General features: G+C 49.8%; 1 protein-coding gene and 1 non-coding gene across 2 annotated transcripts; both read left to right on the forward strand.

Annotated features, from left to right (window-relative positions):
- The first annotated feature begins 1732 nt into the window (after window positions 1-1732).
- ASF1B (anti-silencing function 1B histone chaperone) lies at window positions 1733-14272 on the forward strand. The gene is made up of 4 exons (XM_005888007.3): window positions 1733-2126; window positions 8989-9104; window positions 11680-11856; window positions 13055-14272. Exons 1-4 carry the CDS (start codon window positions 2018-2020, stop codon window positions 13259-13261), a joined length of 609 nt encoding a protein of 202 aa, XP_005888069.1. The 5' UTR covers window positions 1733-2017; the 3' UTR covers window positions 13262-14272.
- Window positions 7677-7749, forward strand: TRNAW-CCA (transfer RNA tryptophan (anticodon CCA)). The gene has a single exon. It is a non-coding gene; the product is annotated as a tRNA-Trp (tRNA).
- Window positions 14273-15638: the final 1366 nt, after the last annotated feature.

A 15638-nucleotide genomic window follows, 5' to 3' on the forward strand; every position in this document is an offset into this window, starting at 1 on the left:
TCCCTGGGATTCTCCAGGCAAGAACACTGGAGTGGGTTGCCATTTCCTTCTCCAATGCATGAAACTGAAAAGCGAAAGTGAAGACGCTCAGTTGTGTCCAACTCTTAGCGACCCCATGGACTGCAGCCTACCAGGCTCCCCTCATCCATGAGATTTTCCAGGCAAGAGTACTGGAGTGGGGTGCCATTGCCTTCTCCGATAAGAAAGGCCAGTGGCTTGAAATATACCGTTCAAGCTTATGTTCTACGAATTTGAATGTTGTTCGGGGGGCTCTTGGATTTTCCGAAGAAGACATCTGAGAAAAGACTTGAATAACAAGGAGGCACCAGAAAAGAGGTTGGGGCTGTCACGTCGGATTTTATGGAAAAAAAAAAAAAAAGGTCAGTTTGGCTGAAGTTGGTATTGGCTATCCAATATCGGAAGCCACAGGGGATGACAAGCACCTGAATGTGGCTAGTGCCACTGTGAAACAGAACATTCCACGTCGCTTAACTTTCATCAATTAATATTTCCACTTATCACCGACATGAGATTGAGTTCATGGGAAATTTTAACGTATGTTGGGAAACATTTGGGCATGTGAATCTCCATTTCAACTGTAAATATTTGTGAAACCTCAACTATTTCCGGTGAAAACCTAGCGTCCGGATCACAGATGTGGTGTAACGTGTAAAACACACAGGTTTTCAAACCTTTAGTACTAGGTAACAAAAGATACCTCAGGTTCGTGTTTTTTTTAATACAGATCACATGTTGAAATGATATTGTGGCTATAGTACATTACATTTAATATATATATATTTAAAGTGGTTTCTATAGAAAAGTGTAACATTAGGTTTGTTGCCGCTGGACTGACGGGAGTGCGGAGGCCCCTCGAGTCTTCCAGACAGGGGGCGACGGTGGTCCCGCCTACGCCTGGGAGTGGAAAGAAATTTCTAGATGTATTATGTAGTCATAAATCAGGCCAGTAAATTTTCATGACCCCGTTCAACGAGCCGGGAAATGAGGCCTCGGGTGGTGCGTGGCAGAGGCCGGATTCGAAATCCCATTCAGCGCCGTCCACCTGAAACCTCCCCAGAGGCTCTCAAGTAAGAACCTGATTCGAACCAGGCCCGACTACTGGGTCCCGGGCCCCAGAGCGCCGCGTTACCCCGGCACCGTCTCCGCTCAAGGGTGAGTTAAACGTTCACAACGTTCACAACGGACTCCCAGGCTGCTGGGCCTGCGGGGCCAGGAGCCCCTTAGAGAAACTTCCGGCAACGCTCACCTGCTGACAGACGCCGATGCCGCAAACGCTGCTCCCTTCTCTTCACACTCGGATCAACCGCGTCAGCTGCCGACTTCCGCTCTACTTCCACGAATCCCCGGCCGAGTCTTCTCTTCTCCCGCCCCCGAGCCAATTCAGCCAATCATCTCTCAGAAAACCTGCCTTATCTACGCCCCATTTCTGCCTGCCAATCACTGCAAGTCCAGCACCTCCCTTCCTTCCCGCTTAAGCGAGCGCTGTGCGCCACCACTCGGCGGTTGACTGCGCGGCCCCCAGCTGGAAGTCTCTCCCGGAAAGGCGGGGCTAATCGCGGACCTCGCTGATGCGGGGACCCTCGGGATTGGCCAAGAAGAGCCCGGCGCTCTGACCCCGCCCACCCCTCCCTGGACAACCGAGTCGGAGGCTCTGGGGATTGGTTCCCTGCGGACACCAAAGAAGCCTAGAGACGGTCCCGCCTCCCTCGCTCATCCCCTAAGATGGAGCTCCAGGGATTGGTCCCCGGTGTCTCGGCGCGCGCCGACCGGCGCTCCAGGATTGGCTGAGGAAGCGCTTGCGCAGTCGTGGAGCGTCGACGGTGATTGGCCGTAGGGTGAGCCGGCTATTTGAAGGAGGCGCGCGGACTAGATACGCACTTCAGATCGCGGTCAGAGGAGGCGGGAGCGGATTTGGGCAGAGCTTCTCCGCTGACCCGACAGGACCCAGCCGCGGGCTCGGCCCCAGCTCTGGCCTCAGCCGCGACCCGACGAGGCGATGGCTAAAGTGTCAGTATTGAACGTGGCGGTGCTGGAGAATCCGAGCCCTTTCCACAGCCCTTTCCGGTTCGAGATCAGCTTTGAGTGCAATGAGGCCCTTGCAGACGGTGAGATTGGGCCCTTGTGGAGACCCCACTCCCCTGAGCTAACCTCGACCTCCCTTTGCAGACAACCCCGAGGCCAACCCTGCCAAAAACACTCCCTCTCCCCCTCCCCCAACCTCGATCTCCCTTGAACCAAAGCCCGCCCGCCAGCCCCAACCCCGCCCCTTGGAGACTACCCCCATCCCACCCCACCCCCATGGTTATTCCTCTTTTTCCCTAAATGGAGACCACTTCATCCCCATCTTTCTCCTGGGCCGTTCCTCCTGAGCACCTGTTTTCTGTGTAGAGACCTCAGCCTCAGTTCTTTAACTTGCAGAGACCCTCAGCCTCCCCATCTTCCTTAAGAAACCCCCCATCTTCTATTTCTGTATGGGCAGACTACCATTCCAGCCACCCAGCCTCCCCCACCAATCCCCTCTCCGCTACCAATCCCCTCTCCCCTGTGGTGAGACACTTCTACCTCACTCTTTTCCTGTGAGAGCTTAAGACATCTAAGATCTCTTAGAGCTAGAGATCTAAGCTCTAGCCCCCTCCCATGTCCCATATAAAAACCGCAGCCTCCTCCCCCATTGTCCCTGTGAAGATCTTCCCCCTCTGGCAAGACCTCACACATCTTTATCTCCCCATTTGTCTCCCCATAATATCCCCTACCTGCTGATACTTAACCCCACCCCACCCCCTTCTGCTTGTTTTCTATCTCAAAGCACATACCCTAGAACCTGGCTTCCCTCCTTAGTCTGGCCCCAACCCTCTACTTCCTCAAGAGAGGCATGACCTGGCTTCCTGCTCCAGTGTTTGAGGATGATCTGGTCTCCCCAGCTCCTCTTCCTTCCTCCTCCCTGACTGTGGGCTTCAATGAACACACTCAGATCTGAGGAGTGGCATGGCCAGGCACACGTTAGTTGGTTCCTACCGTTGGCCTGCTGGATTCCTGCTGACCCACTGCAGCAAAGCTCGCAACACTTTTGATGGCCTGACCTTGACTTGTGCGGTGTGGGTTGGGTGTGCCAGGACGAGCCATGGTTATGTTTGGCTTCAGTCTGGGAGGTCACAGCCTTTTGTGCATCTTTTCCAATGTGCTTTCACAGATGTGCTTATTCATCCCTGTGACAAAAGGCGGACATGGCTCTCATCTCACAGATGAGAAGGCAGGAGACAGAGAGTAAAAGACCTTTCAAGTTAAAGGTCTATAAAAACCAGAAAAGCTAAGGTCGTTCAGCGAGTCTTGGCACCACTTTCAGGAGCAAGTACTTCCATTAGACCTCTTCTCCACTTGGTGGTTAAAAGAGAAGAGGCAGCCTCTAAGGAGGTAGAGATCTGGAAGGCCAGGGTGTGCTAAACTAGCACTTTTCAGTGGTCGGTGGGTCGTTTGCCTGCAAATGGGCTTCTCCAGCTAGCATGGGGTTGAAGAGTTTTGATGTCTGTGTGCTTGGGTGGGGCCATTGGATCACTCCCTGCTTTCTCTCCTTTTTAAATCAAGGAGTCATTCTACTTATGACTAACTATAGAATATGCCCAGTTAAATCCTTTCTGGAACAAGGCAGGGTGTAAATAAATAAATAAAGTGTAGAATGACCTTGTGGAATAAGACTTAATTTTAAAGCCAGGAGATGTAAGGAGCTAATAGTTCAAGGGATTCATAGTTCCCAGATGGCAGGAGATCGGGTTTCAATCAGCCTGTTTGAGCTCCTGGCATTTAAAAATGGTTGCATGGTCATTATCTAGTACTTTCATTCCTGCAAAGCTACTGCCCTGTTACTTCACTAATCTGTTCATAGAATCAGGAGAACCTAAAGTCAACCTGCTGGTCATTGTTTTTTATTTGTGTTCTATTTTATTTAAGATTTATTTATTTTTGGCTGAGCTGGATCTTCGGTGCTTTGCTCAGGCTTTCTCTAGTTGGGGTGAGCAGTGACTACTCTTCGTTGTGGTGCATTGGACTTCTTGCTGCGGTGGCTTCTCTGGTTGAGGGGCACAGGCGCTAGGTGAGCAGGCTTCAGTAGTTGTAGCACTCGGAAGTAGTTGCTCCACAGCATGTAAGATCTTCCCGGACCTGGGATCAAACCCATGTCCCCTGCTTTGGCAGGTGGATTCTTAACCACTGGACCACCAGGGAAATCCCTAAAGACAGTTCTTTCTTTCCCCAAGGTCATTATTTTTTTAATGGAAACAAAATGATTTTTCCAAGGTCACACAGCTGGTGTGTAGAATTATTAACACTAGGTCTTGTCTCTGAGTTCTGAGTCAGGGTTCTTTATCTTTGCTATAAACTGGAAAAGAGTGCACCCACTATTTTAGAAGTGGGACATAAACAGGACAGAAGAGGGCAACAGGGTCCTATTATTAATTATACCTGGACAATAAAGCTTTTGCTCAGAAGAATTCTAGTTGGAAAGCCAACTCTGGACTGGAAGTCTAGACTCTCTGGTTGTACCTCTAGGGCTGTGCTTCACTCTGACGTGTCAACTTGCTTTCTGCCTCTTCCCACAGAGCAGAGAGGATTTGTCTCCTGCCTCCCAAACAAACGGACTAGGCCTGGCTTTAGAAGTCTCTTAGATTCTGGAGAAAGTCTCAGTCAGCCTTATTACCTGGCAACTGAAGATCTGAACACCCAGCCCCCAGTCTAAGCCATTTCTCAAGGGCTCTGAACCTCTTTTACTCTCTCTCTCTTCTCCTCAGCAGCATGTGGAAATAGATGCATCCAAGGCCTGGGTCTATATTCAATACATTGGGTGTGTTTTCCCCCAGTTTAGTGGAGAGATTCATGAGATACTGCCTGAACAAGCCTTAGAGCCAGATTTTCTGACCCACACCTAACACGCTGTGGTCAGGCCAAGGTTCAGCTGTATTATGAACAAAGGGAAAGTGATAAACAGAAAAAGGCCTACTAGATAAGTTGTTGGGGTTGGGGTTGTTTTGGGTTTTTTTGATTGGGGGTTTGTGTGTGTGTGTGTGTTTGTGTTTGGCTACAATGGGTCTTCATTGCTGTACTTGGGCTTTCTCAGGAGCTGCTCTTCATCGTGGTGCTTGGGTGTCTCATTGCAGGAGGCTTCTCTTGTTGTGGAGCCTGGGCCCTGGGATGAGCAGACTTCAGTAGCTGTGGCACATGGGCTCGGTAGTTGCGACGCATGGAGTTAGTTACTCTGAGACCTGTTGGGATCATCCTGGACCGGGGATGGAACCTGTGTCTCCTGCATTGCAGGTGGATTCTTATCTACTGTGCCACCAGGGTAGTCCTGTTGTGATTTTTGGGGGGCAGGAAACAGATTCTCCAGCAAGTTCAACTACCGTAATTTTTTATGTTTTTCATCATATCGTTGGTCTGGATTTTGATTTCATACATAGTGGAGGAGCATTTTGTGCAGTGGTTAGATGATGAAGTCACGGCATAAAGACAAAACAATGGAATCCATTTACCCTTGGAATTACTTAGGCTAGGCATACGTTACACGTGTGCGACCTTAGCTCATATTCAGTAGGAATGAATTTGTGCTGTTTGTGACTGATGTCCCCACATCTCATTCAAAAAAGTGAAGTCACTTCAGGATGCCTCTGCTTAAGAGTCAATTCCAATTTGTAGGTCCTTGTTTCAATCATCTTCTGTCTTCCATAGATGATTTTATAAACTCTTTAACTCTTATTATTTTTTAATATTTATTTATTTATTTGACTGCCCTGGGTCTTAGTCACAGCATGCGGAATCTCTTCAGTTGTGACATGCAAACTCTTATTAGCAGCATGTGGGATCTAGTTCCCCAAGCAGGGATTGAACCTGGGCCTAGCTGCATTGGGAGCTCGGAGTCTTAGCCACTGGACCACCAGGGAAGTCCCTCAGCTCCTTAATTCCTGAGTGAGTATTGTCGTCCTTGGTTAATTCTCTGGTTTCTTTCTGACCTGACTACTGGGAACCACTTCAACCCATTCACCTGACCACCTGCGTTTCTCTCTTCCAGTCTGCACCCACACAGGCTTGTTTAGGTTTTGCCGACAGGTGTTTTTGGGTTTTGGCCATTCCATGCCAAATTTGGGATCTCAGTTCCCTGACAAACAGGCCACAGCAGTGGAAGACAGGAATCCTAACCACCAGGCAACCAGGGAACTCCATTGCCAACAACGTTGAAAGCTGAGTGGTGTGGTATACATCAGGTCCTATTCTATTAAAATCTCCCTTTTGTATCCACCTTCAGCACATTAGTTAGGTTTCCCAGGTGGCTCAGTGGTAAAGAATCTGCCTGTCAATGCAGGAGACTCGGGTTTGATCCTTGGTTGGGAAGATCTCCCGGAAGAGGAAATGACAACCCACTCCAGTATTCTTGCCTGGAGAATTCCATGGACAGAGGAGCCTGGAGGGCTACAGTCCATGGGGTCACAAGAGTCGGACACAGCTTAGCCACTGAGCACATATGCAACACGTATGTGACTCCACTGATGATGGGGAAGGCAGCCAGAAGGAAAGATACCAAATGATAGAACTGTGTCAGAAAGGTGAGAACAAGGCTAGCTTGTTTTCTGTTCATCCAAAAACATGTTATTTCCGGTTGTGTCACTACTTGTAGCAAAAATAAATCCGTAAGCTTAACTCCTTCCTGCAAATAAGAGAATGGGGTTTGACTGAAGCCCAGTTCAGTCCAATGGCCACCCACATCCTGTAGGCCTGCTAGGGTCCCTGAGTAGAAGGCCGGGTGTCAGCTGTGAAGGGACAGGAAACCAGTGTATCAAGGAAGGGCGTGGAGCTCAGGTTTCAGACCTCCATAGTCATGGCCCAGCATTGCCGTGCTTCCGAAGTTGGGTGCTCTGGGACTTCCCTGGTGGTCCAGTGGCTAAGATGCCAAGCTTCCAGTGCGGGGGGCTCAGGGTTCAATCCTTGGTTGGGGAACTAAGATCCCATGTGCTGTGTGGCAAAGCCAAAAATAAAGTAAAAGTTAAAAAAAGAAACTGCCACAGGTTTTAATTAGATTTAGGACATGCTAAGATTAATAAGGAAGAGGGGTCTAAGGATTATGAGAGGCCATTCCCCCCGGTCCTCACAAACACTTCAGGGAATATTGAAATAACAGTCAGGAGGACACTTCTCAGGCCCTTCTAGACATGTGCTCAATCGCTCAGTCATGTCCGACTCTTTGCAGCCCCACAGACTGTAGCCCTCCAGGCTTCTCTGCCCATGGAATTTTCAGGCAAGAATCCTGGAGTGGGGTGTCATTTCCTTCTCCAGGGGATATTCCTGACCCAGGTCTCTTGGGTCTCCTGCACTGGCAGACAGATTCTTTACCAGTAGCACCACTTATAGACGTGGGGGTGACCTTATCCATTCTCAGCCCTACCCTCATTCACTGCCCTCTGCCTCAGAGTAAATGGTCAATTCAAATGACAGGTGTTTCTAATTCACCTCTGTGCATTTTAAAAGCAGAAACAGTAATGTTTCAGTCAGGAACTGTCTCAGGAAGACATATGTTCCTTTGGCAACATGTACTCCAATTCATTTCCTAGGATGAGCCCTCTTAGAGGCATGTGATGTCCATACTGCCTGAAGGGCCAGGTGATTTTAGAAGGACTTCCCTGGTGGTCCAGTGGCTAAGACTCCAAGCTCCCAATGCAGGGGGCCCAGGTTCGATCCCTGGTCAGGGAACTAGATCCCACATGCCACAACAAAGAGTTCACAGGCCACAACTAAGACCCGGTACAGCCAAATAAATAAATATTTTCTTAAAAAGGCACCAAAGTTGGGTGCTCTTGTGGGACACTAGACCAAGGAGCAGGGCAATGTATAAGACAGTGTGCTTCCTGTGAAAATCACAGCTTGGGAAACTTCTCCCCCGGCTGCTGCAGCCCGTAGGTTGTGTAATTTCAAAGAACCTAAAATAAGTTTCAGGTCTCTGGCCAGATTTTCCTGTACTAGCGTGACCTTGCCCCTGATATACTTGGCCCTCCTGCCAGAGCCCTCAGTCACTGGGAATTTCCTGTGTTTGATAGGCGGGGTCTCACGGAGCACTTTTCCTTTTATCTGGCCAGAAGAGAGCCAGGAATGGGGGTCTCCCAACTGGAGGGGATGCCAGAGAGTTGGGGTTCAGGATGGCCTTAGGGTGCCACGTTTGTGGACTGAGTCGCTGTCACCCGAAGGTCCGAGAGCAGGTGTGACTTGGTGTTGGATCTGGAGGACCCGGGGACTGGCCAGCTCCCCCAGCGACCTCATCTCCCCCTCCTGCCGGCTGGCTCTCCGACCAGATTGCAACCCGCCGCCCTGCCCCAGTTGTCGAGGGATCTACTCAGTTCAGTGGCACCAGTCCCTGTGTGTGAAAGAGGATGCTGCCTCCTGTCCCAGCTCCCTGCTCTTCCCTCCTCAGCATGTCTCTGAGCCTCCGTCACGTGGCCATTAATTCAGCCTCTGCCATACGGTTCACCCTCAGGCTCTGAGGGGCCTGAGTTGCCCTGGAGGTGCATAGTCAAGGTCACCTGGCCAAGTTAGGCCCACAGGAGAACTTTCCCCACTGGAAATAGAGCTTCGTGCCTGCCCTGGTGACCAGCAACACAGTGCCTGGCCCTGGGTGCCCAGTGGATGTCGGGTGTTCTTTATTAAAATTAAAAAAAAATTTTTAATAGATTTTATTATTCACAGCAACCCTCCCAGGTTTTCCCCATTTTACAGATGCAGAAATTGAGGCATGGCGAGGTTAAAGAATTTCTCAAGGTCACAGGACAGAAGCGGGGATTCAGACCTTGGCAGGTTACCTGCAGTAGATGTCAGATGTCCTTGAGAATTAAAATCTACCAATGTATTAAGGACCGATGCAAAACTACCACGAGAAGGCCCTTTCCCAGCTTTCTTGCTGTTAAATTATTTCTGTTCCTAACACCCGTATCCTTGCAGACCTGGAGTGGAAGATCATTTACGTTGGCTCAGCTGAGAGCGAGGAGTTTGATCAAATCCTAGACTCAGTACTGGTTGGCCCTGTCCCAGCAGGAAGACACATGTTCGTCTTCCAGGTAAGAAAGACTCGGCCTTGGTCCTTGACACCTAGAAACATCCTCTCTGACCCAAAAGCACACAGATGGTTCATTGGTCCGAGTTCAGGTTCAGATCCTGGCTCCACTCTCAAGCACTGTCTGACCTCTCAAAGGTAGTTCAGACATCTCCCATCTCTATTACATCATAGCTGTTACCATGAGCCACCAATTTACAGCTGATTCTTGTTATGGGAGTTCTGTAAAGTTGCTGTGGACACTGAATTAATGAATCCCAAACCATTGCCCCTAGAGCAGCTGTCGCCAACCTTTTTGGCACCAGGCACTGATTTCCGGGAAGACGATTTTTCCACGGACCCAGAGGGGTGGGGGGATGGTTTCAGGATGATTCAAGCACGTTACATTTATTGCGCCCTTTATTTCTATTATCAGCTCCACCTCAGATACTATCAGGCATCAGATCCGGGAGGGTGGGAATCCCTGCCCTAGAGGAAATACAGTGTTAAGTTTCTGCAAGTCAACATTTTTGTCAACCGGTCAATGCATAATCTTGTTTTATGTGTTTTTCTGTTTGAAGACACCTTATTTTCGATTTATTCACAGTGCCCACAGGACTATAACTCAAGCCTGAGCAGAGCTTACCTAACATATGTGTTTTCTCTACAAGGTACATCCCTTCTTGCTTTTAGGAACACGGCAGCCCTCACTCAGCACCACGTTTAGGGCTCTTTTAAACAGCAAAATTACCAACAAAAACGCAGAAACTGTGGTCTAGAGATGGCAAAAAAAAGACACGTTTAGTCTGAGATTGCCTCGTTCTGCCTCAAGTAGGAACATGCACACTGAGCTACTCAGATCCCACCTGTGCTCTGTCTGTCCATGTCCTTCAATGACTGTGAAAGCCCCCAGATGTTGATTTGGGGGTTGCAAATAAATTTGAGCAAATAGTCGAATTTTCAAATATATGCAGTGTGTGAATAATGAGGATCCAGTGTAGCTTGTAAGTGGCTCCACTCCAGCATCACGGGCTTCCCTGGTGGCTCAGGGGTAAAGAACCCACCTGCAGTGCAGGAGACGCAGGTTTGATCCCTGGGAAAGATCTCTGGTGGGAAAGATCCCCTGGAGCAGGAAACAGCAGCCCACTCAGTAATCCTGCCTGGGAAATCCCATGGACAGAGCAGCCTGGCAGGCTACAGTCCGTGGGGTCACAAAAGAGTCAGATACAACTTAGAAACTAAACAACAATCCAGCATCACAGGGGTTGTCAGAAATGGAGATTTCCTGTGATTCTTAGACAATGCTGCTGCTAAGTCACTTCAGTCGTGTCCAACTCTGTGCGACCCCATAGACGGCAGCCCAACAGGCTCCCCTGTCCCTGGGATTCTCCAGGCAAGAACACTGGAGTGGGTTGCCATTTCCTTCTCCAATGCATGAAAGTGAAAAGTGAAAGTGAAGTCGCTCAGTCGTGTCCGACTCTTCGAGACCCCATGGACGGCAGCCTACCAGGCTCCTCCGCCCATGGGATTTTCCAGGCAAGAGTACTGGAGTGGGGTGCCATTGCTTTCTCCATTCTTAGACACAGTAAAGTTTAAAAGCCAGGGCTCAAATCCATTCATTTACCTAATCCTGGCCATTCCTGCCCCAATCTCAGCAACCTCATCCCATCACCAAACTCCTTGCCTACCTCTACCCCATCCACTGGCCAGTCCCATCTACTCTACCCCACAACAGGGGCATGCAACCCATACAGTCACACAGGGCCCCACACTTGCTATAATGTTCTGCCATCACTGGCTGAAACGTAACTAATTTTTGAACCCGAGGCCCCACGGTTTGATGTTGTGTTAGTCTCCTTTTGCACCAGTTGTATAGCGGTCCTGTCCTTAGCAACACCCCCCGAAATCTGTCCACTTCTGTCCTTCTCTAAGGCCTGTTCTAAGCCACTGCCCTCTCTCCAGGATGACTTCTGTAGCCCCCTGCCTGGTCTCCCGACTCCCACTTAGCTCTTTTCCTATTGCAGCTGCACTGACCTCCGGAGTTGAATTTTCAGATGGAATGAGCAATGCCACACCTATCTCCTGCTAAACATCCTCAACCTTTCCCAAGCCTTTAACTCACTGATACCTCCTTGCTCACCTCTTCAGCCTCATTTGATCCCGCTCTCCACCTTGCTTCTCAGGTGGCTCAGTGGTAAAGAATCCCTCTACCAATGCAGGAGACTCGAGTTTGATCCTTGGGTTGGGAAGATCCCCTGGAGAAGGAAACAGCATTCCACTCCAGCATTCTTGCCTGGGAAATCCCATGGACAGAGGAGCCAGGGGGGCGCAGAAGAGTCGGACACAACTAAGTACCTAAACAACAACCACCCTCTTGCTTATTACGTTCCTCCTCGGTGCCATGTACGTCTCCTTGGTGGCATCTGCCCCATTCGGCACTTTGCGGGCATGGGTATGATGGATTCTGTCTTCCTCCCTCAACTGAAAACTCCTCAGAGCAGGGACCACCCTTTTGAATCTGTAAATACACATTGCTTGAGAATCATATTACTGGGTAAGATGAGACTGTCAGTATTCAAGCCCAGCATGTGTTTCCCCAGGCGGATGCCCCCAACCCATCCCTCATCCCGGAGACCGATGCCGTGGGAGTGACCGTGGTCCTCATCACCTGCACCTACCATGGACAGGAGTTCATCCGAGTCGGCTACTATGTCAACAATGAGTACCTCAGCCCCGAGCTGCGCGAGAACCCGCCCCTGAAACCAGACTTCTCTCAGGTGGGGCTCTTCTCCACACTTCTGCTTCAGACAGGCTGGCTCCTTTGCCCCTGGGGGTAGCTGAGTCCCCGGAATTAGGAGCCAAAGTCATTTATTAAGGTTTTCAAGTGGTGCTCAGCTCTCACAGCACCGGGCTGGAACAAGAGAGAGAAAGGTCTTTGTTTCTCAGAACTTTGCCTCACAGAATCAAGATTAGATAGGCCCCAGGACTTCCCTGATGGTCCAACCAGTGGTTAAGACTCTGTACTTGCAATGCAGGGGCCATGGGTTTGATCCCTAGTTGGGGAGCTAAGATCCTGCAAGCCACGCAGTATGGCCAAAATAAAAACAATAATATATTCTTTCTCAAGCCATTATCAAAGGTAGTAGAAAAGCTTTTGTGTGTATATACACACACAAAAGCTTTTTTTGTATATAATATATGCTGCTACTGCTGCTAAGTCACTTCAGTCGTGTCCAACTCTGTGCGACCCCATAGACGGCAGCCCAACAGGCTCCCCTGTCCCTGGGATTCTCCAGGCAAGAACACTGGAGTGGGTTGCCATTTCCTTCCCCAATGCGTGAAAGTCAGGTCACTCGGTCGTGTCTGACTCTTCGCGATCCTACAGACTGCAGCCTACCAGCTCCTCCGCCCATGGGATTTTCCAGGCAAGAGTACTGGAGTGGGGTGCCATTGCCTTCTCTGTATAATATATGTAATGTGTATATTTTAGAAAACTTATGAATTTTTGCCTAACTAAAAAATTTATGACATTTTGATTCCACTTGTTTGACTTAGTATGAATAGGATACTAGATTTCCAATTTAGTGGAAAAATAGATATGCTACAAACAACAAAGGTTTACTGAATATATAGCACAGGGAACTATAATCAATATCTTACAATAACCTATGATGGAAAATAATCTGAAAACTAATATGTGTGTAACAATCACCTTGCTGTGCACCTGAAACATTGTAAGTCAACTATACTTCAATAAAATATATATATTAATAAAAAAATAATAATGATAAAATTAGGCCCCAGCCCTAAGTCATGGCACACAGGCCTTCCCTGGAATTGCACACATGTTGATGGTAATGGAATAAGCAAAGTTGGCTCTTCCTGGGCTTCGGGAGGGGGTTTGAGAGTGCACTGTTCTGTGGGAGGAACACGAGGGCATGCTAACGAGGGTTGGTGTTGCTTTTTCTGCCCCAGCTCCAGCGGAACATCTTGGCCTCAAACCCCCGGGTGACCCGCTTCCACATCAACTGGGACAACAACATGGACAGGCTGGAGGCCATAGAGAACCAGGACTCCTCCCTGGGCTGCGGTCTCCCCCTCAGCTGCACCCCCATCAAGGGCTTGGGTCTCCCCAGCTGCATCCCGGGCCTCCTCCCTGAGAACTCCATGGACTGCATTTAACTGTGGGACTCCAGGCCCTACTTGGGCCCAGCTGGGACCACGGCCAGTCTCTCCTGACACATCTGGAAGGGGCGGCCAGGTCTCCCGGAGAATGTCGGGAAGGCCACGTGGAGGACTTTGGGGCCATCAGCTATATCCAGGCCAGTCAAACTCAGCCCCCAGGAAGGAAGGGGCTTCTGGTCTTTCCTAGCCCTGGCCCAGAGGGTCATCTCCCCTCTACTGCCCAGGCCTGAAAGAACCTGGTACTTCAGTTCTTAATTCTTTCTGTCTTGTGTCCTTTCTCTCTTCTACACATACTATATACTCCACCTGCGGGCCATTGTGCCACTGTCGTCCAAGGAGTGCCACTGACCCACAACTTTTCCCACAGACCTCCCTGGCCTGCCTTGAGGCTTTCTTGGTCAGTGCCTGGCAAGGCTCCAACCCTGTTGGGCCAAAGGTTCTGCCATTCATTTCCCTTCGCAACCATCTGAGCAGAGCCACCCAGCTGCCTGGAGTCCCAGGCCAGGAGTCTTGGTAGAAGATAGACTCGGACACAGTTTCTGTCCTTTTGCAAGGATGATTTTTTTAAGACTTTTCAATTCAACAGCCCTCTGGAAAACTCTGTTCCCAAAAAGGTGACCAGCAGGATGCTGAGGTAAGATGGTTGACTCTCCTTTGGGTCACAGCCACCTTCCTCTTGCCTTCCAACTGAATCTGGCTTTCCCTGGAGGCTGCCCCTTGGAGACAATGGCATGTTGGAGGGGTCTGCTGTTCTCAGTCTGTCTCAATACTGGTGTCAGGACCCCTCTGCTTCTGGCTACCTTGATCTGCACTCTGCCAAGACCTCATGTTCTCAGGCCACAGTCCAGACCAGGGAAGCAGTAGAGACCCTGAAAACCTTCCTTCCCCTGCCATACTCCTCACCTTCACCCCTGTTCCCTTGCTGCTACGTGGATGCTGTTGTGATTGCAGTTTGTGTATTAAAGGGTTTTTATATTAAATATTTGGTTGGTCTGAAAATAAAAAGCACTTCATCTAGACTCTTTCTGCTTTTGTCTCCACTAGGCTGAGGCAGTTTTGTCTCTTTCTTCTCATGATGGGGGCAGTGGGTGGGGGGGGGGGTGCCTCTTGCCTCAACAGTAGGTTGACTGACCCTTTCTCCCTTACTCACTTCTTTTTATTGTCTTGTCATAGCTGTATTCCAGACTGAGGTCCAGGAAGATTCTTTTGTCAAAACTTAAGCAACCCAGCTGTTCTGTAGATAGAGCATACTAAGTTGCTTCAGTCGTGTCTGACTCTGTGCAACCCCATAGACAGCAGCCAACCAGGCTCCCCCATCCCTGGGATTCTCCAGGCAAGAACACTGGAGTGGGTTGCCATTTTCTTCTCCAATGCATGAAAGTGAAAAGTGAAAGTGAAGTTGCTCAGTCGTGTCCGACTCTTCACGACCCCATGGACTGCAGCCTACCAGGCTCCTCTGCCCATGGGATTTTCCAGGCAAGAGTACTGGAGTGGGGTGCCATTGCCTTCTCAAGATAGAGCATAACCAGTGATTTTTCAGACTTGTCATGACCTTGACCCACCAGAAGAAATTATCGTTGCTCTCTGAGGACCCACATATCAATACTTGTATTAAATTTTACTTAAACTTTGTAACTCCATATCCCCAGGTGAAGTGGTGAGCCATTTCCCCATAATTCACAGGAAAACCCAGACTTCTCTCCCTGAAACTATGGTGAACTTAGGAACATGGGTCTAGATGGCTGCTGGGTGGAGTGTACTGGTCATACCAGTCCAGGCTCAGAGCAGCCAGTTGGCTTGTAGACCTGAGACCAGTCAGCCTCCCCACACTGAGGGGGTGGCTAGCTCATCCAGTCCCCTGCCCCTGGCATCACCTCCTGTTTGGGCTTTCCTCTACCTCAGTGGTTTCAACTGGGCAGCAGTTTTGCCCCCAACCAGGGCAATTTAACAATGTCTAGAGATGGTTTTGGTGGCAGGTGGCACTAGTGGTAAAAGAACCCGCCTGCCGATGCAGGAGACTTAAGAGATGAGGGTTCAATCTCTCCCTTTGGAAGATCCCCTGGAGAAGGAGATGGCAACCCACTCCAATATTCTTGCCTGGAGGATCCCATGGACAGAGGAGCCTGAAGGGCTCCAGTCGATGGGGTTGCACAGAGTTGGACACGACTGAAGCGACTCAGGATGGCAGAGATGGTTTTAGCTGTCACAGGTAGCAGAGGAAAATGAGGCTCTACTGGCATGGGGGGGCGGATACTGCTGAACACTACAATGTACAAGGCAGCGCCCCACCCCCAGCCCAGCATAGACTGAGCCAGACCCGAATGTCACAAACGCGGCGGTGGGAAACTGACCGTCCTCACGCTGTCTGTATTTA

Source organism: Bos mutus, chromosome 7 (genome assembly GCF_027580195.1).
Source record: "Bos mutus isolate GX-2022 chromosome 7, NWIPB_WYAK_1.1, whole genome shotgun sequence".
Classification (NCBI taxonomy): Eukaryota; Metazoa; Chordata; class Mammalia; order Artiodactyla; family Bovidae; genus Bos; species Bos mutus.

What these genes read in the sequence shown, in the direction of transcription:
- ASF1B (XM_005888007.3), top strand. Translation starts at nt 2,018, where the DNA reads ATGGCTAAAGTGTCAGTATTGAACGTGGCGGTGCTGGAGAATCCGAGC. An exon ending in CAATGAGGCCCTTGCAGACG is followed by an intron (nt 2,127 to 8,988) that starts GTGAGATTGGGC and finishes GTATCCTTGCAG; the next exon opens with ACCTGGAGTGGAAGATCATT. An exon ending in GACACATGTTCGTCTTCCAG is followed by an intron (nt 9,105 to 11,679) that starts GTAAGAAAGACT and finishes GTGTTTCCCCAG; the next exon opens with GCGGATGCCCCCAACCCATC.